This window comes from Fundulus heteroclitus, chromosome 24 (genome assembly GCF_011125445.2).
Source record: "Fundulus heteroclitus isolate FHET01 chromosome 24, MU-UCD_Fhet_4.1, whole genome shotgun sequence".
In the NCBI taxonomy this organism is placed as follows: Eukaryota; Metazoa; Chordata; class Actinopteri; order Cyprinodontiformes; family Fundulidae; genus Fundulus; species Fundulus heteroclitus.
The window spans coordinates 21,057,147-21,082,401 of NC_046384.1; the positions used below are offsets into that span (position 1 = coordinate 21,057,147).

The 25,255-nt window shown below is 42.9% G+C and overlaps 1 protein-coding gene across 1 annotated transcript; it reads right to left on the minus strand.

Annotated features, from left to right (window-relative positions):
* Window positions 1–33: 33 nt before the first annotated feature.
* Window positions 34–24,580, minus strand: LOC105918631 (double-stranded RNA-specific editase 1). Its single transcript, XM_036128410.1, has 10 exons — window positions 24,451–24,580; window positions 13,109–13,168; window positions 10,150–11,084; window positions 8,275–8,389; window positions 7,051–7,219; window positions 6,665–6,819; window positions 6,388–6,556; window positions 3,676–3,857; window positions 2,194–2,372; window positions 34–292 (listed from the first exon to the last, which is right to left on the minus strand). The coding sequence occupies exons 1-10, from the start codon at window positions 24,545–24,547 to the stop codon at window positions 116–118; spliced, it is 2,238 nt and encodes a 745-aa protein (XP_035984303.1). The 5' UTR covers window positions 24,548–24,580; the 3' UTR covers window positions 34–115.
* Window positions 24,581–25,255: the final 675 nt, after the last annotated feature.

Sequence of the window (25,255 nt, forward strand, 5' to 3'; positions counted from 1 at the left end):
AGCAATGAAACAAAGGATAATTTAATTGTCCAGTCTATAAAAAAAATTATAGGGGACATAATTCTCCACCTGAAACAGATCCAGTAGTTGAGCAGGCCCAGGACCAGTCTCACGCTCAGCTATTGAGAGAAAACTGGTCCTGCTCTACAGGTTTCTTAACCCAGGCACCCAGTCCGGCCTTGTGGAAGGCTCTGAAGAGGGTCTGCTTGGCAGAATGATATTCCACTGCCGCCTGCTTGGCTTCATGGTAAGTCCTGGGCTGTACCGGTTGTATGCGCAGGACGGAGGTCAGCTGGGGAACATAGACACAACATGGACAACATTTCAAAAGAGTTCATAAAAGCTGAGAGATTTCACATATTCTTCTTTTGCATAAAAATGAGCTGGCCCTTTTGGGAGGACTCACAGCTTACAAGATAAATTAAAATCAAGCCACAATAGATATGGAGTCAATTGATAGAGTCAATTAGTACAAGTGTTTTAATAATTCTTATTACATGCAGCCACGTACTATTAAGTAAAAACTGACATTAATAATACTTTTAAAATCTATATATATTTTGACTTTTCCCCTCCACATCTAGGGAGGGCAGCGCCCGAGCGCCCCCTATGGGCCAGCCGCCACTGCTCCACAGACTTAATTTCCAAACTCCGACACCTGAGACTGGCACAAAGGGAAACCATTGTTTCCTTTGCTGTCACCTCCCTTTTCACTTGCATTTGGACATCAGAGGCAGTGAAAGCTGTCAGGACTCAGTTGGAACACAATGAAACACTAAAAGACCAAACCAATTTAACAAACCAGATTTTTGACTTGTTGGACCACTGTCGCTCAACCACATATTTCAAGTAGAGAGACAGCTTGTACCGACAGAAACACGGGTGTGCCATGGGCACCCCAGTGTCACGCGTTTTAGCCAATTTGTACATGGAGGAGGCGGTGAGCAGGGCACTCGGTGCTTACTAGGGAACACCACCAACTCACTGGTTTAGATACATGGCTGACATTTGGGTCAAAATCCAAACCACAGAAATTGAGGCATTCACCAACTGCATCAACTCAGTGGACAGCAACATAAGGTTTACCGGAGAAGATGCCAAGATCAACATGTTGTCTTTTCTGGACTGTCCAGTATACATTGAGGAAGATGGGAGTCTCAAAACGGAGGTTTATCGGAAGCCCCCACAGACAGACCAACACCTGCATTTTGATCACTCATTGGAGCACAAACTCTGTTATCAGAACTCTGAGTTACTGGGCTGACAACATTCCCTCTGCCACAGAGGAGAAACAAGAACAACACAAGCATGACAGGAATCAACAGCAAGCTTTTGGTGACCTGAAATCCGCCATTGTCTAATCAGCCATTAAAGCTGGCAGAAAAAACAACACAGTATCGAACACAGAAAAGAAAACAAAGAGACACAACAACATTGTCATTCCATATGTGTCAGCAGTTTCTGAGAAACTCAGGAGAATTTTATCCAAACACAAAATACCAGTAAATTTCAAACCTACTAGCACTCTCAGACAAAAACTGCTCATCTGAAACCACAGTGGCGTTGTGTATGCAGTCCAATGCATCGACTGCTCAAACTCCTATGTTGAGGAATATAAATAACAGCTACATTAACACATGGCACAGCAGAGGAGGGCCAGCAGCTCGGGGCAAGATTCAACAGTCCACTTGCACCTCAAGAACAAAGGGCACTCTTTTGATGACAATGATGTCCAGATTTTGGACAGGGAGGTTTGAAAAAGGGGTAAAAGAAGCCATCTTGGTCAAAAGAGAAAAGTCATCACTAAACAGAGACAGAGGATTGAGCTTCCAACTCCCCAGTGCTTACAGCTCGGTCCTTCAACATCAGCATCATGATTCAGGTGAGCACGTACTCCACTCACACCAAGCAATAGCTTATAATGACCCAGGACAGTGACGGGTGGGTCATTGATTTGCATCTGACTGAGAATGTGCCTAGGAGGATGGGCCTCCATGTCCTTAAAATCAGTAGTGCACCAACTAGTGATTGTTCAAGTGCGAGCCACCAGAATTGACTAAGACTGTTGGATAGGAGCTGGAATGTCTTCAGAGAGAATTGAACGAAAGTCCGGTTGCCTCCAATTTAAGCCTGTTTGCTGTTGCGATGACCCGGATAACTGAGAGTTTGCCCAGGGTTCATGTGATGTGTTACCTTGCTGTGCAAGTCCATCCAACGGGTGTACAACACATGCTTGCAGAGTCTCGAAGGTCGACTTAGATCATCCTTCCCTGTGTTGGCGTTAATCACCTCCAAGCCCTGGTCTCCAACTGTCCAGTTTACACTGAAGTTTGGCGCCTTTCCAGGCTGACGAGCCTCTGTGTTACTGATCCCTGTAAAACATCAAAGTCTGGTTCATTTTGGTTCTCCCTCAGATTCTGCCTTCTGTGCAGGTTAGGTTCTGAAAACATTGCATCAATGGAAAGATCTAGGTCTATGCACGAGAAAAGGAAGGGGGAAGGGAGATTTGTAGATCTTTGAAGTACATCTTAATTGGGATCAAAGGAGCGAGATTCCCGTGTCCTACTGTGTCAGGACTGGGTACATTATTGTTACCAAACAACAACAAAAAATGTGGAATACATCCATGACATACGCTATAGTTTAAAGCAGGGTTAGGTCCTGAAACAATAACCCAAGCTTCAATCCTTTAGCTGAACATGGAGTTAGGAAAGTCTAACTCCAGGCCAACAAAGACATGGATGTCCACTTAAACTGACAGCGTGGGCATGGAGACAATTGATAAAAGAAACAGCCAAGAGGTGCAGTGTACCTCTGGAGGAGCTGCAGAGATTCATTGCTCAAGTGGGAGTATCTTTCCACAGGACAACTATTAGTCGTGCACTCAACAAATCTAACCCTTATGGTGGAGTGGTTCAATTCAATTCAATTCAATTTTATTTATATAGCGCCAAATCATGAAACATGTCATCTCAAGGCACTTTACAAAATCAAGTTCAATCATATTATACAGATTGGTCAAAAATGTCCTATATAAGGAAACCAGTTGATTGCATCAAAGTCCCGACAAGCAGCATTCACTCCTGGGGAAGCGTAGAGCCACAGGGAGAGTCGTCTGCATTGTACATGGCTTTGCAGCGATCCCTCATACTGAGCAAGCATGAAGCGACAGTGGGAAGAAAAACTCCCCATTAACGGGAAGGAAAACCTCCGGCAGAACCGGGCTCAGTATGAACGGTCATCTGCCTCGACCAACTGGGGTTACAGAAGACAGAACAGAGACACAACAAGAGAGACAAAAAAGCACAGAAGCGTGGTGAGAAGAAAGCTCAAGAACTCCTGGTAGCAGTTTGAACCAAGTCATGTTGGGGATAAAAAACAAAACGTGGAAGAAGGTGCTCTGCTGAGATGAAACCAAATGAAACCTTTTGGCCAGCATGGAAGATATGTGTGGAGGAAAACTAACCCTGCTTATAATCCTGAGCACACCATCCCTACCGTGGCACATAGAAATGGAACCAACAGGATGTTCTTTTCTTTTTCCGCATTTATCGGTGTGACATTGTACTATGGTGAGAAAGATGTCGGCTATTTTCAAGCCTTCACTGAATGCTGCCAGGTCTACAGGACACTGCTGAGGTGTATTGTGGGAGATGTAGGAATAATGTCTCTCACCACTGAGCAGAGGCTTGTTCAGGCTGAAAGACGGTGGCAGCACCTCGATCTCAGTGAGCCGCAGGTACATGGCTCTGGACAGGTGGTCAGCATGATACAAGCTGCCCAGGATGATGCTGGAGAAGTAGATCGGCTGGGTGAAGTAGGTCATCAAAGAGCCTTGGAATCCAACCACGTTCCACCTTTTCATGAGTCAAGCACAGAAACAACAAACAACTCACAAATCCACTGCATTCATTAAACCTTGTTGTCCAGGAAACATCTCCTGAAACAAGAGAGTTTGAAATGTACATTTAATGGAGGTTCTGTGTTAAATGCTTAGATTTAGTCTTTACCCAATTAACCTTAGGTAGCAGTTCCCTAAGATGCAAGTCGGCTATTAAGTAATAATAGCGCACAAAACCCACACTGTGTTTTGCCACAGAATTTGACCTATTTAAACATCCTGTTTGAAAACAACAGAGAAAGCAAAATCACTAAAGAATGAAAAGGATGACTCTATTTAATAAGGATAAAAGCTACTCAATCCAACTATGCCCTCTGGGAAAAAGGGAGTGCCCCCCCCCCCTTGTTAATTCATGAATTAACTGCAGTTAATTCATTAATTGTTTTTTTTCCACATTTGATTTTCATTTTCACAAGTGGGGCTGGACGATAGTTAATTAACAATAGATATCGATCGGTAGACGTATATCGATGATAGAAAAGAAAGGATCAATAAAAAGTTCAATAGAATAACAGTTTTCTTTTCTTTTGCATTCTAGTCATACAGGGTAATACTCATAGACATAATATAAGGGTAGACGCGTCATTGGGCGGGATCTGCCTATGGTGCGATGCGTCAGAGCGTCCGCCATCTTAAATGTGGCAAATCTGCAGTTACTCAGTCACTTAAACAGTATCAGAGGGACTTTAATCTCTGAATATACTTTGTATTCGTAGTATTTTTTTGTAATATTACAAGTTTATTTTTCGTATCCCTTTAGCTTCATTCTCCTGAATTTATTCTCCTGAAGAATAAAAATATTTAAAATAATCTAACCTGGCCCTATTACTCCAGGAGTGAAATAATTCTGCAAACTGTGATTATTCTGGAAATGTTCCCCCTTAATTCTCATAATATGATGTTTTTATCATAACATTATCACTTTTGTGTTTGTTTGTTTATTTTTACTTTATTGACCTAAGACTTTTTTTTCCTCATATTATTAATTTTACCTCTTTAATACTCACCCAAAAAGTCTGTTCCTAAAGGTTCACATGTGACACGGTTTTTATGAAATAATGAAGACCACAATTTTTAGATTTAACAAATTGATCCCTATATTCATAACACATACACACACAATATACAATATATATATATATATATATATATATATATATATATATATATATGTGTGTGTGTGTATGTGTGTGTGTGTGTGTGTGTGTGTGTGTGTGTGTGTGTGTGTGTGTGTGTATTTATTGTAGCACAGGAATGAGGCATCTTCTCTGATTCACGTTCACAATAACAGAACTCAACTTTTTTCTGCCACATACAATATGGCGGTGACGTTGACGTGCGAACCTGCGCCCTATGACGCGTCTACGTATATATGTCTGTGGTAATACTACCGTCATTACATCCTCCCAACCAAGTATGATATTACTTCAGTAGAATCTGTCTGACAGTATGAAGTAGACTAAAATATCTCAAACAGCAACACATCGTCCACCAATCCAAAGAAATTCAAGAACAGAAAAGAGACAAAGTCAGTCATATCTATCAGTCTGGAAAGGTGTTGGGACTCCGGAACAATCATACCTACAATGAAACATGGTGGTGGTAGTGTGATGATCTGGAGCAGCTTTGCTACTTCGGGATCGGACCAGCTTGTTATAAATCATGCAATCCCTGAATTCTGCTCTCAAACATAAAATCCTGGAGGAGAATTTCCAGCCATCAGTTTAAAGTTCAAACACACTTGGGTTCTGCAGCAGGACAGTAATTTAAACCACACCAGTGAGCCCACCTCCCAAAACATCCTTCACAGTGAAGTTAAAGACTCAGTTGTTGCTGCCTAGGGGGAAATAAGCAGTTAAGTTTACAGGGTAATTACTTTTTTCACACAAACTAAACATAGTTGCCATAGCAAAGAACTGTCTCTGCTGTAGAACTGACCTGATAATAATGTGCCTTAACCTGTGGAAACTCTGTTTGTACTTATTCAGTTCAATTCTATTAAATTCCGTTTATTCATGTAACCCCAACTCATAACACATATCGTTTCAGGGGACTTCACAAACCAAAAGGTCAGTTCAATTCATTCATTCAGACAGATGCCAAGGCAGGTACATCCATTCCTGATGGAGATTATCTTACCTCAGCATGCTAAATGCTTGGATTGGTTGACATGGCAATGCAGGTGGACCTATAATTAACTCCAATAATAGTTATCCGACTGCTTGGGGGCACTAGACTAGGTATGTAACATTATTTATTATTTGTGCTGAAGATGATCATGTTTTCATTGCAATTTTTCATATGAGGAAAATGTGAAAATGTCTTCTAGGTCTAAATAATTCTACAAGGCCAATTGTGCAGCAGACTTTGAACTAAAGGATGAAAATCAGAATGAAACATCGAAAGTTCCTTGGGCCCACAGTATCAAAAAGCTTTCTCACAAAAGTCTTATTTATTTCTATGCGTGTGAGGACCAGAACACGGACCTGGCAATCTTATCACTGCAGGACATGGTGAGCATCCTCTCACCCTGAAGGACCCCGTCCCATGTCTGAATGGTGCTGCCAGAGCGCACAGGGATGGTTCCTTCACCAGACTCAATCTTAGTCCGCAGCTGCCCGCGGGCCTTCCTGTTTGGGTGTCTGTCGCTCTGATCTGAGAGATTCAAAGAAAAGAAGAAGGAGAACAAAGCCCCCACCTAAACTCTGAAGGAGAAGTACACCTTGAGCTAAACCTGTCTGTAGAGTTAGAAGCTCTCCTCACCCTCTACAGCAGCTTCATGAGGCGAAAAGATGCGGGCGTCTCCACAGGGGGAGGTGCTGATGTACAAGTGGAACTGGACATTTTCTTTCAGTCTGAAACCTCGGCTGCTGTCACAGAAGGCGAAGATGGATTTGTGATGCTCCTCTTCGTTGGTACTAAACATTCAAATTCACGAAACAGACTAAAAGTTTAGTTTCAAATTGCAGTGTCGGTTAATGAAACAGTCAACAGATGCAGATGCAAGGCAAAGATCAGGAGACTGTGACAGCTTGTGCACCGTTCTCTTGCATGAATAATGGAGCGATGTACCGCATGCTTAAACATGCTTAATTGTTTAAAGTATGTTTAAATTCTTAATTTTTTTCCCCCCATTCAGCAGCCATCACCTGAGGAAGTGTTCCAGCTGGGAGTACAGAAACCGGATGAGGGACCGGCGAGCTATAACTTCAGCATGGCAGTCATTCAGAGCTAGTCCCCTGTCGCTCATGTATTCGCCGTTGATGCACTTTGTCCCTGTGGACACACAGATGACCTGCGCCTCCTTCACATCTGTACCTGGATGGACGAAAATGCAGACCTGAGATGACTTCTTTTTTTTTTTTATTCAAAATGTAGATGTAAACAGTGCAATTCTTTTAATTTGCCCAGTTCAATCAACTTCCTCCAATCAGATTTGTGCTTATAATGTATGCATTTTCTGTCTTGCATTGTGAATAGGTTGAACACATATGGAATGTCGTTCTAAATTAGTTCAGCTAATGTAACCTCATCCCATATTCTTTAAGATGAACTGATGGTTCTCTTGGTTCTGTACTAAACCCATGATTCACTGAATCATTCTTATGAAAATGTTTTCCAACTTATTACTTTTCCTTAGTTTTTTAATGTTAATTTTGCATTTGTTCATTGAAGTATTCTATTTATTCAGATAAGCAACATTCTGTAATGGTATTCCCTGGATGTTCATTTATTTCTGTCAATAAATTCTTGAACTTGAAGAGAAGTTGTCACTTATTTATTGTGGGTGTAGAGTGTGCTGTTAAAAGAATGTCAGTGCTTGAATCACTCTTATAACCTAATATCAGCTGTTTGAGCTGATAGTCACCGTACAATGCCCAACAGACCGAGAGTTATTTATTAAACATGAATTAACGTAAAACATGCGTAATGGCGCATTTGCAAACTCTAATCTGGCTCTAAAATTGGTCTTGAAGGATAGAGCACTCTCTAACCATCTTAGGGTACCACCTTCACAGGTGGGAATGTTCCGTATCTGCAAGTGATAAACACTGGGGCAGCTAAATTTAGGTGAAGGGGAGCCCAAAAAAAGGCAAGTATACCTTCTGGAAAATAAACTGAATTAAATGGATAGTAAATCTAACTGATAAACATATTTCCTATTAGAATGCCAAGTTAAAAAAAAACTACAGCCAATATACAGAAAAATTTGAGCAATTTCATTTCTTCTCTTTGGCTGCAAATAGAATCAGTTCATAGATTTTGACCTGGATCTTACCTGTGAAGCAGGACCCTCCAAAGTGGGTTGAATCTAAAAATCATACAGGGTTCTCCTAAATCAAAATAGGGAAAAAAGGAAAACAAATGATTACCTGTGGTCATGACGACACCTGCCAAAACTTTCCTTCGAGCATGCGGAGATGTGAAGTTATCTGTCAGTTCACTGAACTTTTCCACAACCAGACGAGAGACGGCATCAGCCAGGACCTAAACCAAAGGACAGAAAAAAATCAGAGCAAAACTACCATGTCTGAAAGCAAGGCTCCTGAAAACTTCTTGCATCTCATTATAAGTAATATGCATTGTAAAACACTGGAAGACAACAATGTTAAAAATGGATAAAAAGCAATGAACCTTCCCCTCATCTGCATTGCATTTGAGTGGAAAGTTCTCTGCTGGTGTAAATGACTGGCGGAGAGCAAAGAAGCTCTCAGGTCCTCCATTCCGCGGCTCTGAGAGCGGCGCTCACTGACTTTCCACGGCAGCTTTAATGAAGAACAGCATCTGAATAGCACTCAGCGACGGTGGCGATGGTAATTAAGATAACAGCTCTGTTATCAGTGCGCAGGGATTACAGGTACGGATCAGTTTATGTGTAAATAGACCCCCGGTGTATTGAGCTTGTCTCTCCTGCAGTCATCTTTCATCGCATTTTGTCAAAGTGGTCTCAACAAAGACTTTTTAAGAAGAAAACTTAAAGGTGTTTCTTTCTTCAATTAATAAACCCATTGTTCAGGAAGTTTATTTTCCACCTACAAATGTACTGTACAGTTGTTTCCTCTTTTCTACCAGGTGACCTGACAATCAGGCATTATGTGGGGAGACACATAATCCCTCTGATGACCGCAGTCTGTTTTCAGCTTGATCGGCCTCGAGTGATGACCAGCTGACCTTAAAAACGGACTTTAACTGAATGACGAACACAAAGTGGCTAGTTGCTGCCAGACTGCAGCAGTAGCAACGCTCATTGGTGTGGAAGTGGGTACAGGAAGGAGACTCAAGGTCAGCTGAATTCAGCTTCAGGTTGGCTCCATAGGGAGATACTTTGACCAGTGCTGGTTGTTCTAAACTGTTTTAGTCTTTTCTAACCTAATGTCTTTGGGGACCAAAAAAAGACAACTGCTACAGGAAACCATTTCATCCAACCCTTGGGGACATTTGTATGGTTCGAGTAGGGATCAATATGTGCTTCTGTGCTTTTTTGTCTCTCTTGTTGTGTCTCTGCTCTGTCTTCTCTAACCCTCAGTCGGTCGAGGCAGATGACCGTTCATACTGAGCCCGGTTCTGCCGGAGGTTTTCCTTCCCGTTAATGGGGAGTTTTTCTTCCCACTGTCGCTTCATGCTTGCTCAGTATGAGGGATTGCTGCAAAGCCATGGACAATGCAGATGACTCTCCTTGTATGTCTATGCTTCTCCAGGAGTCAATGCTGCTTGTCAGGGCTTTGAAGCAATCAACTGGTTTCCTTATATAGGAAATTTTTGACCAATCTGGATAATCTGACCCAATCTGTATAATATGATTGAACTTGACTTTGTAAAGTGCCTTGAGATAACATGGTTCATGAATTGGCGCTATATAAATAAAATTGGATTGAATTGAAATAAACTGTCACTGAGTAGGTAACAGGAAGGCCCAATCTAGTACAGCAAAGTTTCCCTGCCTGCCATGAAACATGCTGGGTTTGGGATTGTTGGTAGCATTTTGGAAATCTCAGGGTTAAGGTTAATTTTAGTGGTGATGCTACTTTCCTTACGGAATATCGGTTATGTTTGGTTTGGGCCTGTTATGGGTTCTGTGTAAATAAAGGTTACTTGTTTTGATACTAGTTATTAAAATGATGTATGATATAAAAAACAAGCGTGTTTTTTTTCCATATGCCTAAAGCTCTGAGTGAAAATCACCTTGTAGACATTTGTAGCACAGTCCAGGCACAAACAGATAGTAAAACAATATAAGTCCGCCTCACCTGTGGTAGATGAAGCTGCACTCCCTCTCTGGGTATGGGCTGCCGGGACGGCACCTGGTCCAGCTGTATATGAAAGAGTGCGGACAGAGCAGCCTGGGCAGCCCGGGCCTTTGCCAGCCTCTTGTTCCGCCCAGAACCCTGAAACTTCTGAGCATCCACCGTCACCGACATGACAAAGTTCTTGGCATGGCTCTCCCCGGTCTCCGACACAAAGTCATATTTCAGCCCTGGCCTCATCTCATTAAGAGTCATTACAGGATTCTTGCCCATCGTCGCAGAGCGGAAGGCAGATGGTGTAGAGGGTAAGGAACGCTGGGCTAGGGTCGGGGTAGGGGAGGTTACCAATGGGCGCCTTAGTCCCAGAGATGTGAAGGGGCTGTTAATGGTGGGAGTCAGGTATGATGGATTATCTAAAGCTCTGGATGTCTCAAAAGCATTGAACAGCGCATCGGGAAAGTCCCCCTGGTCTGAGGTGAAGTCTGTGTGAACGGACAGAGTCTGACCCATGGCCATGTGGGCTTCAGACGCATTGGGGAACTGGACGAAGGAACGCAGGGCCTTTTCTGCAGCGTTCAGCTTGGCCTTCTTTTTTGTCGAACCAGAGCCGTCGAACGTCTGTCCATTGACCTCCACAGCCATCACAAAGACGGGGGCATGGACTGGGCCAGACTGAGAGAGCAGCTTGTATTGAAGTCCCGGTTTTATCTCGTTCAGCTGCATGAGGGCGTTCTTGGGCAGAACGGGCCCCGAAGCTTTCTTGCGCTTTTTCGGCCAGTACTTGCAATTTGTACGGCCATTGTTGCCCTCCGCCAAGGGCCGTTTTCTCCCTCGCCTGGTCCTTTCCCCGGGGATCTGACCACCCACAGGTGAAACCCCCTCTTTGGAAATGAGGTTGTCCAAGTTGTGATTTTCTTTAACATCTGTGCTGCATGAACCTGTGGTGCCCAGAAAGAGTGACTTATAACAAGTTTGCATTTATAAACTCATACCCATGAAAACGTGATAGGTTATCGCTTTTGGTTAGCCTCGTGAGACCATCCTGATCTCGCGAGCTTTCAAGGTTTCACCCGCAGATCAGTCTGGCTACTTTCCGTTAAAGAAAATTTGGAGCCGTTCACCAAACGAACGTCCAATCAGCGTTGGCTTTGAGGCGGGTTGAGGTGTGACGCAACGAGAAGCGCGACAGTTCAGTCTAAAGAACATGGCGGCTTCAGCCGATGAAACTAGCGTTAGCGTGGCTATCGAGCAAGTTTTATCGGAATTACAGAGTATTTCTTTGCTGAGCTAACGAGCCTTTACCTGCAGCAGCAAGAGTAGCTTGGCTTGTGGTTGTGTTTTCGTCGTCGACGAAGCATGTTGACGAGTACGTCATATGCTTCGTTGATCTGATTGGTTTATTTGGCTTGTCTATCACCAACATAGGCCAATCAGCTAACCAGTATTTTCGCCCCTTCCCAAAATTACTTCAACGGAAGGTTTCCAGATGGATATGAGAAGCAAATCTATCTGGCGGCGTCAGGTTAGCTTTTGGTGTCTGTGAGCGGAAAATGTAGGTTTCAAGATGGTGACACGAAGTACCAAAGAGGGGGGGGGATGACCTGCCAGCTCAAAAAACATTTTAACCTCAGAAATCATGCTGGAGAAATCTTTACAAAATTTGGACAATCCGACGTCCTCTACAGCCTACCTAATCTAATACAAAATGGAGGGATTCCAGCTGTTATTGTAAACTTTCCTTCAGTCCGATGGTAATCGTTACATTGCTACACTCTAAGTTGCCAGGAGGGTCTCCCTGCCAGGGACTATGTTCCATAACCCTAAGATGAAACGAAACCAAAAAAAAAAGTTGATTTGAGGGGTTTGTTATGGTTATTTTTCTTCGGTACCAGAACAAGGCAGGGAGTTCTTCCACAACGCTGTAGAACGTTCTACAGAATCCAACAGAGCAGCTCTGCACAGGCCGTCTGGACCGACACCATCCGGCCCTGCAGCCTTGCTTCGGTTCAGTCTCTCCAGCTGCCACTTACCCCGAGGTTGCACCAGCATCTTTGGATTCGGTTACAGATAAACGGTTACAGATTAAAGGTGCTTCTTCCTGTACGCCTCCTTGCTGTCTCTTATCGTAGAGCGAGCCCGGGTTCTTAACCAGTGCTCATTACTAGTTCAGCCTCGTGTAATCCGATATGAACTCCAAATCCCATGGGTGGAGACACTGCCTGAGCAGAACAATGTTTGGGTTTTAGTCACAGCAGAATAGACTGCATGCAAAGCAAACGACAAAAGATAGAAGGGCGGGGATGGAACTGAACGAGGGAAAACAATAGAGGGCAAAACCCTGAGCAACAAGAGGGGGAGGGGGTGTGGGGGGGGGGGGTCACTCCGCTGTACCAGGCTGCTGGGGATGCTTAGCAGGAAGACCTTTACCGCGAAGCAATAGGTATGATATCATCAGTGTTCCTCATATCTTCTGTAACCTGTAAAGACTGCAGCAAAAAAGCCCTTCAACAAACCTTGAGCTCGGCCATCGGGGGGCCTGTGAACACTGGCAGCCATAATCCACATGTTCCTCCAACAGGGATGGGATTATTACCGCCGGCACAAATAAGCGTGTAAGGAGGCTGCACGAGTTAGTGTCGAGGCGGATAAGCCGAGGTTTCAGCCACGCCACAGAGGAGGAATAGCTGCGCCATCACTAACATTGGAAGCAATCAGCTTGCATTTACCCTGGGCTAAACAATATAGCTGACTTAACCCAGATTCACGTTACAAAATAAATAATTACTTTAGATTAGACTCATATTTTTGCATTGCTCTATATTCATTTTTCTTTACCAAGTAGATAGATTAAAGATGATCCTGACTAATGAATCTGTTTCTTTTTATCTGAGCCGAAATAAAAGGAAACGTTTTTAAAGACTGGCCCTTTAACTAAAGATATCAACGTATTGTTTGGACTCACTCATGCTTTGGGTTTCGATCCCCTCTCTTGTTAGCAGCCTCTGCTGGGGACGGGATCCACCTGCAGGAAACACAAACTTTGGTCAGCTTTTGCTTGGGCGGATTTTGGATTTTGTCGTGTCACGTTGTCACTGGAGAACCCGTGCTCCTGGGGGGAAGAAAATCATGAATGATCAAATATTAAAAAAGTTGATTAGTGAGAAAAACTTAACCTTAAATGTAACACAGAGGTACTGGGTGGATACAGTCTTTCTTTTTTTCACTAATGAGACATGTATGAATGAAGTTTACTAACACAGAGGTTTATTAACTCCAAAGAGGCGAGCAAACCTATTAGTTCCAACTTGCTCAGATTATCCTGTCCTGATTTGGGATTGTAGGACTACAGAAGGAGGCAATAAGATGTGAAATAAAACACTTTCTATCAATCTATTCATCCATCCATTGCCTTTTGCTTATAGACTTTGGTTGTAGGGGTAACAGATCCAGTAGGCAAGACAAGAAAATCTCTATTTCCAGCGACTCTCTTCCGCTTATTCTGGGATATTCTGTCAGCGATTCCTGGGTTCTCCTCCCCGATGTCTCCTCCCAGTGGGACAGGCCCAGAAAATCTTCAAAGGGAGGCATCCAGAAGGTATCTTAACCAATCCTTCCAGGCTAAGTTGGACCATGCAATAGAGGAAGCTCATTTTAGCCACTTGTAGCTGGGATCACGGACCGCGGAACTGGTCCGTGATCTTTCGATGATCAAACATGTAAAATAATATATATAAATAAAATTAAATTATTCAATAGCTATTTTTTCAAATGCACAGTAGTCTATGGCAGCAGCATCACTCTCCAATGAGAAAGCGATAAATCATCCCATCTAAAAATGTATTGGCTGATTGTGTCATGTGATGTAAACAAAAGTTTTCCCACACAATTGCAAGCCACCTCTGCGCTGCTTATGACCGCTACTTCGTTAGCTTCGTTAGCTTAGTTAGCTGTGTCCACTGCAAGTGCTGAGAGGTGTTTCTCGTCCCTCCGTCGTATCAAGACCTATCTGAGATCAACAATGACCCAGAAAAGACTAAATAGCTTGATGTGCGCCCCCACACACACACACACACACACACACACACACACACACACACAGGGATCTTTTGACCACAGCGGATGCTTGGAGGATAGCCAGGGACTTCATCCAGCATAATGGCAGACGGAGACATTTTTTCGGGAATATTTAGAGCAGGGGTGAGTTTGACTTTTCTTTTTAATGTATTTTTATTCTGTAAATATTGTTAGCTGTAATATAATGATTGTAAGGGGAAATAAATCCGGGGCGTGTGTGCTGGAGCGTCAGAAAAAAAGTTAAATAAAAATTTGGTGCCGATTTTAATTATAACATGGCAGACACATTTATCATGCTCAGGGACCACATCCTATGAGAAAGACATAAATTCTGGTGTCTGAAAATGGATTGGCTTGTCTTGTGTCATGTGACGCAAATCAGTTGCGTGCTCAAAGGGATGCTGGTGTTTTATGTGTATGCGGGCGCGTGCGTATGTGATGGGTAGTGGTACTGTGAGTATTGCCTGAAGGGCCCGACCAATTTGAAATGCGTTCCAGCGGTCCATGGCTGGGATCTTGTAATATCGGCCCTGATCCACATCTAATGTAAGGCTTGGAACGTAGACATGGCTCTGCTCTTTTTTTTCTTGAAGACAGCCTGCAGCAGCGCCTTCATTACGGCTGGAGTGGCCACGATCTATCTATCTAACCACATGACTTGCTCAGGATTTCTCAGTGGGTGCTTTCATTTATGACTAAGAGCCACTGCCGGACAAAACACAAACCAAGCACTATAAGCATCACCATCTGAAATTTTCCACATCCTTTCTTCAGCCATCAAAAACTTCCCTTACTCAGCAACTGAACATGTATCTAGTTGTCTGTTATACCAGCACCTCCATTGAGTTCTGGAGGGTCAGCTCTTTGGAGAAAAAAAACAGTTGAAACTCAGAGTCCCGAAGGCTGATGGGAAAGGTTGGCCTCTTCTGTTCAAACATTACAAACAACAGTGTTATCAGGCCTCTCTGGTTTCCCTCTGTTTGATGGCTTGAAGTGGGACATACTTTAGGTTTTTTCCTTCAAGAAGACTACTGAACAGAGACAGTAAAGTTTCAGCACAACTGTAAACCTTGTCATAGGACCTCGGTAGCCTCGTGAGACCTTCCTGATCTCGCGAGCTTTCAAGGTTTCACTCGCAGATCAGTCTGGCTACTTTCCGTTAAAGAAAATTTGGAGCCGTTCACCAAACGAACGTCCAATCAGCGTTGGCTTTGAGGCGGGTTGAGGTGTGACGCAACGAGGAGCGCGACAGTTCAGTCTAAAGAACATGGCGGCTTCAGCCGATGAAACTAGCGTTAGCGTGGCTATCGAGCAAGTTTTATCGGAATTACAGAGTATTTCTTTGCTGAGCTAACGAGCCTTTACCTGCAGCAGCAAGAGTAGCTTGGCTTGTGGTTGTGTTTTCGTTACGAGCAACGACAAATCATGTTGACGAGTACGTCATATGCTTCATTGATCTGATTGGTTTATTTGGCCCGTCTATCACCAACATAGGCCAATCAGCTAACCAGTATTTTCGCCCCTTCCCAAAATTACTTCAACGGAAGGTTTCCAGATGGATATGCGGAGCAAATCTATCTGGCGGAGTCAGGTAAGGACCTCGGAGCTCGTTGAGGGAAATATGGCTCACTGAACACAGTTGTTTACCTAATTATGCACCATCAGATACACACAGTGCACTGCAGGAGTATTCACAGTTGATCAGTCTTTTTTGCATTTTGTTACGTTGGCAGACCAACCCAATGTTCTTCCATTGCACCTAACGGTGGCGTGAAAGCTTCTACACTTTTAGCTGCCACGTGACTTCATGCTCCTCTGCGAGCAGCTCTTTGTGTCTGTGGTCACTCAGCGGTTTTGGTGTCATTCTTCATCCAATCTGATTAAGTCATCATTTCTCTCAACCGAAGTCACACCCCTGGTAGCTCATGTTGGGTTCACACGGCAAGAAAATCATGCCAATTTATGCACTAATCTTCTCCTTCTGACATCCTTAAGTCTTTTCTCTGTTAAAATTAGTCCACAAAATACCGACATTGTTCTTCCTCATCGGCCATGTTTATTTACTACGAACATACACTCCATCTCGGCCGGCCTTGTGAGATTTCCCATCCGACACCTGAATGTTGCTGAGGGAAATCTATGCGCGTGTACTGTGTTGTGCTTTACCGAACACGACACACGGTACAAGCAAACCTGTTATATCTACGATTTTTTTTCTTATCGTCAAATCAGCCAACAATTATTTAATTTTTTTTATCTTGCAGTGTCAACCAGGCATTTCATGTGCAATCCAACTTACGGATGCAAACTGAAGAGTCAGAGAGTGACAACGACAAGAAAGGAGAGGACGTCGAAGCAAAGGAAAATTTGCTTATTTACAAAATAATCATTTCCCAAGGCTTTTACTGGAGGGGGAATAAAACAGATGAAGTAATTTGATCAGACTGACCAGACTTAAAATTCCAGCAGCAGGAAATCGACTGTGGACACATTTTCTTAAATTCTATTTCCAGGTTTTTATGGCACTGGTGGCTCTTTTTTTTCTTTTCAATGTAGGCTGACATACGGAGCCCTAGAGGGGTCATCGCAAAATGTTTTGCATGTTGAGAAAATGTGCGCTTGTTTTACTAAATTGTGCTCTCATTTTACTAAATCGTGTGCACAATTTACTATATTGTGCTCTCGTTTTACTATAGTGTGAGCTCATTTTACAAAATTGAGCTCTCATTTTAAGCATAGTAAAACGAGGGCACAATTTATTAAAGTGAGAGCACAATTTAGTGAACATGGTTATAGAACATTGTGTGCACGATCTACTTAAACGTGGCCACAATATGTAAAGCGTGCACTCAATATTGTCTTGACACATGTAAACATGAGCACGTTATAGTATATTCGAGATCTCGATGTACCAAAACGCACCCACGAATAATTAAAACGTGTGCTCGAATAAATTGTGTGCACGTTTTATTAATTTGAGGACTCAATTAAAAGAAAACGTGCTCACGTTTTATTAATTCGAGGGCTCAATTAAAGGAAACGTGCTCACAAATTATCACAACCTGAAAAAAAATATCACTTAAAGTGAGCTCTCCCGGGCTCCGTACTGACAGGAAAGGTATTGGAGAAAGAGAGGAAGACATGTGGTAAAGGATCTCGGGCCAGAATTAAACCTGGGTCAGCCGCGACGAGGACTAAGGTCTCCATTTATGGGTAATCGGAACCCGCCACACAAGTTTATTTGTAATTCAAGTTTAACATAATTTACCACCAGCTGCTACTGCTTCACAATGATGCATTACTCTGAGTTGGCCTGTTGAATAAAATCCCTATAAAGCCATGTGAGAAAATGTGGGAAGGTTCAGCAGTGGAAATACTTTTGGGAACAAGATTCCGGTAAAGTGGAATCCCGTAAAGTGGATTCAGTCGATTCTAGGAGACCAGAGAAAATAGTTTTTGATGAATTTATTGAGAAATGCTGGATTAAATTCTACACATTTTGGAGGATTTGTTCATTTTAGGTTAACATCTAAGGAGAACTGCTTATTGTTCCTAATGACAGCTGTTGAACTTCTCCAAATTAAATAGCAGGATCAGTCATTTGGTGTTAGAATGTAAATTAAATGAAAATTTGAAATGTTACATTTAAAGTGTGCAAAACAAATTAAAAAGAAGACATTTCTGTAAAATTTGTTTTGCTCTCCTAGATTCCTGTCTGGCCTTTTCACCTTGAAAGGGACAAATAAAAAAAGCTGATTAACCTGCAGGTCGAATGAAGCTTCGGTTTAAAATTCATTTAACTTTTCACAGGCTTTTAGATTTGGATGGAAATGTGACATTTGCAGCAGATTATAGGGAAACCAGAACAGGATCTGCTTAATGAAAGCTTTAGTAACACAAAGGAAATAAATGAATGAAGGCAGAGGGCATTACACAGAAAACACATTTTACCAAATTTAGAAGACCTCTCACACCCTTAAAAGAGCGTTCATTAAAACTTTAAATGAGCAACTAAAGCAGGGGTGTCAAACATACGGCCCGCGGTGTCACACAGTGTCCTGTCTGGCAATGTGGCAATAAGAATTATTGTCTTAATTCCAAAAAGAGGCCAACAGATTTTACTTTCACAAGTGGAGCAGTACTGCTTTTGCCATAGTGCTCCGCTTGATTTATGAATCTGAATAGTTTTATTATGATTCATGCGGGGAATATCTCAAATGATATGGACACTGCAATGGGAAAGTAGGGGAGGAATTGAAAAACAAGAAGAAAAAAACAAAGGTGAAAGAAAGAGGAGATAAAAGGAAGAGAATGATAAAACATATATTGAAAAAAACATGTACTTCGTTTAATTGAAAATATGCGGTTCCTATATTGTCCACAAGGGGCGCTGTGTTTTAATTAGCAGATTAAGCTTCAGGTGTGGAAAAATTTAAATCATTTCTTGATTTTTATCTGTTTGATGTATTTTGTCATGTAGGACAGTGTTTTTAAGTTCCAAAAAATGTGAATAAATGTTTTTCAACATTGTATAATCACTGTGATCAGTTCTTATGCATAATGCACAAGTAAATGTTTAACTGAGTAAAAGTATTGTTGAAATTGCACATACATGTCTTAAAAAACACTGAGGTTATTCATAATATATTGTGTAAAATTGAAATTAATTTAATATAAAAATCAACAACAAGTCCACTTTTATTAGTTCTATTTAATCTTGCAATGAGTTTACTCGTGTGGCCCTCTTGAGATCAGATTGAGCTGTATGCGGCCCCTAAACCAGAATGAGTTTGACACCCCTGAACTAAAGGATGAGTTAGCTTGTAGAAATGAGCCTCGTATGACAAAACAAAGGTGTTTGCTTTCTCCTGTCAGCCTACCCCGACTAAAATGTTCTGCCGGCTGGTTTATGCTTGACACACGCGCAAATTAGACGCAACGTCTGCAGCATTTTTCCCTGGGATCACGCGGACTGTGGTGCGGGTTATGGTTCCGATCCAGTGCAGGTGTGCCGCAAACACCCACTCGCACTGCACTTAGGGAAACAGCGGCCAGCTGCGGGTCCGGCTGCAGAAACGGCGCTCATGCAATTTCCTTCTTGTAGATTTTTTTGCAGAAACGCACGTCCTTGGTAACTAGACCCACAAACGCAAGTGGCTGATGTGAGGGAACAAATAGATTTTTGTTGATTCGGGTTCCTTGCGGTCCCAGAACTGAATCTGCACCGTATTCAGTGTGAGCCCACCATTATGCCCCGTGCGTTTTTTCCCCTCCGAAGTAGTACCATTCTCCTGGATTCTAGAGGGCAGCATTGCGCTCCTGTGCCAAGAGTACTGCACCCCAATACATGTTAAGGTATGAAACGCAACTCTTTTTTCCAAGAGTGATGGTGATTTCTGTCAAGGGAGTGGTGGCCTAGCGGTTAGAGCAGAGTGCTTGCGCTCTGAGAAGGTTGCAAGTACTCGGTTTGATCCCCACAGCCTACAATCTGGGTCCCTGAGCAAGATCCCCAGATTGCTCACCGGGTGCCGCACAGTGGCAGCCTACTGCGCCCCAAGGGGATGGGTTAAAATGCAGAAGTGAATGTCTCCATTGTGAGATCAATGATGTTCAATTATTATTATTTCTGAACCTCTGCTAGAAGGTTCTGGTGGATAGTTTACTCATCCGCCATGTTTTTTTCCGCACTGGAATGTCTGCGTAGTTAGGAACTTTTCTGGGTGCGCGGAAGAATACAGGACCTCTGCCGTTGCTGCGCATCATCCCATTATGCAATCCCCAAAACTCGAGCGTTTTGCTCTCCACTGGAAACACCCACCTCAAGTCCTCCATATACATTAGTCCTTTTGAGATCAACTCTCTGTCATTCTCAGAATTCACCCTGTATTTCATGATTCTTCAGTCAAACCCGTCTTTTACCGTCTGTCGTCAGTGCACTTCTTCAAGCTATGAATGTGGTGACCACACCCAACCCCACCCCTGCAACCCAGCAAGGATAAGCGGGTATAGACAACTGATGGGTGGATAAAAATATTCTGACATATCAAATATAAATAATGTTGAGTAAAAGAGTGAGCGAGAAGAAAATGGTTTTGTTATTATGAGTTGCTAATGCCACTTTAAACCATGCGGCCGTCATGCTGGCCCCAAACCACAGCCCCCACCTTGGAGGCCCTTGTGCTGCAGACAGCAAACCAGTTAAAGTGCTTTAGAGGCCTCTTTACAGCAGCCAAGGATGCAGACAGAGAACCCTCTGACAGACCACTGAATATGAAGCTCAGGTTGAGTCTTGGAGTAAAGGTCCTGTATTCCCAGTCATCTAAGATACAGTTGGAGATCATCCTGCCGTTTCATAGTTTGATAGATTTTGTGGAACAACTGACAAGGCCTTCATGCTGGCGTCGCTGGTGTTCAGGGTGGAAACTGTCTGTTAAGTTTCAGCAGCAGCAAACGGTACATATGATATCCAGAACTAGAACAGTGTTCCCAACATGATCTGAATCATTAACAGGTTCCACCCTTTCTTTCTTCTAAGTGTTCCTGCTAGGTGCTCTTTATTTGGATGAACCCATGATCGTTGGGTTGTTGCCTGGCTCACACATGCTGATGTTTAAACATGTTTAGTTGCTAAGCACAGCTATTTTTCGCTGTTAGAGAGAGGATCTCCATCAGAAGCACAGACACCGTAAACGTCACTTTCTAACATCAAAAAATGAAAATGAAGCCTTTCTGGGGTTATTCACCAGCAGAGCTGGGTTACAGTATTTTGCAGGATTATCAGGTATCAGATTAGTGTATGTTTGCACTATGGATGGAAATTAAAGGTGACTCTGAGCTGTAGAGCAAGGCCTTCTGATGGACAGTCATGGTGGAGGACCGACAAAGCTGCAGGAAATCAGCAGAGTCTGGCAGCAGGGTAGTGGAGGGGCGGGGGGGGGGGGGGGGCTATATCAGTTCCCTCACATCACCTGGGTGCAAGACAGAGATCAGCGGCGTCGGTTTTGGGCCGACAGGCACATCCCATGGAAGCGGCGTGGCAGGCACGCCTCACAGAGCACATCGGCTTAGAGCTCGCCTGAAAATCACTTTTGCTCCCAGTAGATTAAACTCACACTTCAGTTCATCTCCCAACAGCTCGCTTAGCAGGGACAGGAAAATAATGGGCTTCATACTCTCCCCGCATGCAAAGTACGGCTCACTACTGCTTCTCTTTTTTTTTTTTTTTTTCCCCCCCTACAACGTTGCTGTTTACCACACTGCATGAATTATCATTAGGCTAATAAAGAGATGGGGAAGCAACGGCGCACCTGCTGCCTTGGCTTTTGGTGCAGCAGCTGAAATCTGGATGAATGCGAGGATTAGGAAGACGTGAGCATTTGCCGGGGCGGATATCGGCTGTTGTTTGTAAATCTAACAAAAAAAAGCCAATGGAGACAAATGAAGATGAAGCTGCCGATGTGTGCTGTTTGACCATGTAGCTCTGTCCCAGAAGCCAAGCTTCCAGCTGTCCAAAAAAAAAAACTGCCGCCACTGTTGGGGAAATGTCCACGACTTTGATCCGATATGTTCCAATCCAGTAGTTAGATAATCTGCTCTGTTCACTCAAAAAAAAAAAGAAAGAAAAGAAGAGATTTCAGGGTAAAAGTGAGGAAACTTTGCTCCCGAGTGTTATTTTCAGTTCTCAGGTGAACGATTGAAAAGACATTTTCAGATATCTTATGTGTGGACAAATGAAAAGCAGTTGAGCGCACGGACAGGGCTATGATTGGATGGTTTAGATATAAGAATATTAAGAACGGCCTAGTCAAAGTCCAGACTTGAATCCATACAACCACCTGTGGCAAGACTTGGACATGGATGTTCACAGACCCTCTACGTCTAACCATACCGAGCTTGAGCTGTTTTGCAAAGCTTAGGCGAGTATGTGTGTGTAAAAAGTATTTCCCGTTTAAAACATACACGAGTATTTTCTGTTTCAGATCCTCAAATGGATTTGGAGATCAGATTAAAACAACTCGTGAAAATAGACACAATAAAGTAGTCAAAATAATTATTTTAATTCAGCCATATTGGAGGATTTCCAAATATAAACAGCCTGTTTGAGGCCACTTGCGGGTGTGTTTTGGATCATTATTCTCCTGCATAAAGTGTTCTTGAGTTTAAGGTCACAAAGTGATGGCCGGACATTCTCCTTGAGGATGTTCTGCTAGAGGGGAGGAATAACTGGTTCTATTAACTATAAGTCATCCAGGTCCACAGATCTTCACACACCAACCACCATGTGGAAATGTTGGTATGACGCTCTGTTTCTGTAATTCTGATTTAGATTTACTCATCAGTCCACAGAATACTCTCCTCACATTCTTGGAGCTCATCAAGATATTTTATGGTCAGTAGAAGCAGAGTCTTTGAGTTCCTTTGAGTCAGGAGTGGTTCTGGTCTTGAAAGGTTCCCCCTGGAGGCTATTTTTGCTTAGTCTTTCCTATTGTTGAATAATGAGCTCTGATTTTAACTGAGACGTCGAGGCATGTAAAACTTCAGATGTTGTTCGCTGACCTCCTGGATTAGTCCTCTGGAGTCCCAAAGCCTTGTACCTTCCCGGACTGATACACGTCAGCCACTTTGATTCTCTTCTGTTCTTGCATTTCTTTATATTGCAACACGATGTGCTGCTTTTTGATATCTTTTGTCCTACTTCATGTTGTCAGACCGGTTCTTTTTTAAGTGATTTCCAGATTCTACAGGTCTGGTAGCAATCAGGCCCTGGTGGGGCTAGTGAAAGTGAACTAAACATGTGGTTGACCACAAGTCAGTCGTTATTTTACAAGGGGGTTAACTCCGTTTTTCCATAGGGCCAGGTTGGTTTGGATAGATAGCTCCCCTTAATAAATTAAACCATAATTTGGAAAGGCACTAGTATTTACTTAGGTTATTTTGTCTGATGCAAAAACACCTTTGGATGATCTGAATCATTTAAGTGGGAAAAAAAGTAAAAAAAAAAAACAAAACAAGAAATCTTAAAAGGGGGTGGATACTTTTTTCCAGCTTTGCACCCCAAAAGACACAAATGCAAGCCACATTTTTCAGATTTGATTTTCTAAAAAGTGCTGAACCCACATATCATATTTTTTGCCACAGCTGGACACTAGTTTTGTGGCTCTGTCATGTAAAATCCCAGCTAATAGAGCAAAGTGTGTGGCTGGATGGTTTTGTGATACCAGAACTGAGAGGACTAAGAGGGGGATAGCCAGCAGCTGGGGGACGACAGAAGAGAGAGAGAGAGATAGAGAAGAGCGAGAGAGAAGAGAGAGAGAGAGAAGAGAGAGAGAGGATTGAGAGAGAGAGAGATATAGAGAGAGAGAGAGTACACACAATAGAGTAGAAGAGTAAGAATAGATACACACAGAGAGAGAATAAGAGACACAGCGAGAGGAGAGAGAGACAGAGGAGACACACAAGAGATAGAGAGGAGACAGATAGACACACAGAGAGAGAGAGAGAGAGACAGAGAGACACAGAGATATAGAGAGAGGAGAGAGACAGAGAGACACACACACACACACAGATAGAGAGAGGAAATTGAGAGAGAGAGAGAGAGGTAGAGAGAGATAGAGAGATATTAGAGAGAGAGATATATTATATATATTTATACCCTATATATATATATATATATATATATATATATATATATATATATATATATATAGATAATGACAGAACATTGTTTGGGCTTTTCTCTTTCTTTGGTATAAGGACCAACAGCACATTTCTGAGTCGGTAAGTGGACTGCACAGAAAGATTGAATAAAAAGATGACTTAAAGACTTAATAGAAACTTAATGACTACCGGCTCAGTGGCTAAACTTGAATGGCACCACTTTGTGAACATAGGAACACGAGCAGTGTTTTTCCAAACACATTTTCTTCTCTACAGGACTCACAAAGTTCTCATTGACAGACGGGAAGTCGAGCACATGTTCACAATAGAAGATATAAAAACTGCACATCTTGAAAAAACGACAGAAAAAGACACTGGTCTTAATTGCCAGGATAAACATCAGTACACAGAAAACTCGGGTGGAGTGAAGAGCAGCTTCCAAGGTCCAGAGCAACAGCAACACTTTTCCAGGATGAAGCAACGTGAGACTTTGAAACTGCACCACAACGTTCCTCACTCAGACACAGCATGATGGTGACAGGGATGAAGCAGGAGCAGAAGCAGCAGGTAGGCTCATACCTTTACGCTCCGAGCGTTTCTTCCTCCTCCTCCTCCTGAACCGGCGGCGGATCAGGTAGCAGTGCGCGCCCACGTCCAGAAGCAGAGCCATGGCTGATCCGTCCCCTGCAGGTTCTGCTCGCGCTCCGCCTGGTGCTGAGCGCACATCCAAGACCGTGGACAGGAGAGGGAGGAGGAGCGGAGGACTGTTGGCTCATTGACTGCTGTGGTAAACGGCTGATAGATAAATGGGTTGGGATGTCTCCCCACCTCTTTCCTCTGCCTGCCACACTGTTTATTCACCTCCTCTAAAGTCCACACATGGAGCAAGCACCGCTGCTTACACCACAGAGGGACCTTTGGATTAGCTTCATTCACACTATATTGCTAAATATTCACACCCAATCAATGCTCCCACATTTTCTCCCATTTGACAAACCAAAACAAAGTCGAGCATCGTTGTGAAGTGGAAGGTTAAAGATGTGTCTGTAGGAAAAAAAGGCTAATAAACTGATTATTGGTAGATGGTGTATTTTTACCTTGACCCTAGAGAGAAAAAAAAATAGTAATCTGAGCTCTGCTCTTTTTTTCTCCCACATTTAATCATTACACTAACATACAGGAAAAAAGAGTGTATTTATACAATGAAAGTTAGAAAAAAAAAGAAAAAGATTAGTATTTATTTGCTGTTTACAACCAAACTACAGGAAGAGAAAATTTTAAGCAATTGACACAGATCAGATCAGGGGCGGTTCTAGACAGGGGGCAACAGGGGCCCATGCCCCTGTAGAAATGGTACTGGCCCCTGTACTAAAGACTT

Bases quoted from the DNA above. Each gene is read 5' to 3' on its own strand.
- LOC105918631 (XM_036128410.1), bottom strand. From the start codon at position 24,547: ATGGCTCTGCTTCTGGACGTGGGCGCGCACTGCTACCTGATCCGCCGC. The intron at 11,085-13,108 runs GTGAGTCCAAAC...TGGGCACCACAG, and splicing joins GATCGAAACCCAAAGCATGA to GTTCATGCAGCACAGATGTT. The intron at 293-2,193 runs GTAACACATCAC...TATGTTCCCCAG, and splicing joins GGATGGACTTGCACAGCAAG to CTGACCTCCGTCCTGCGCAT.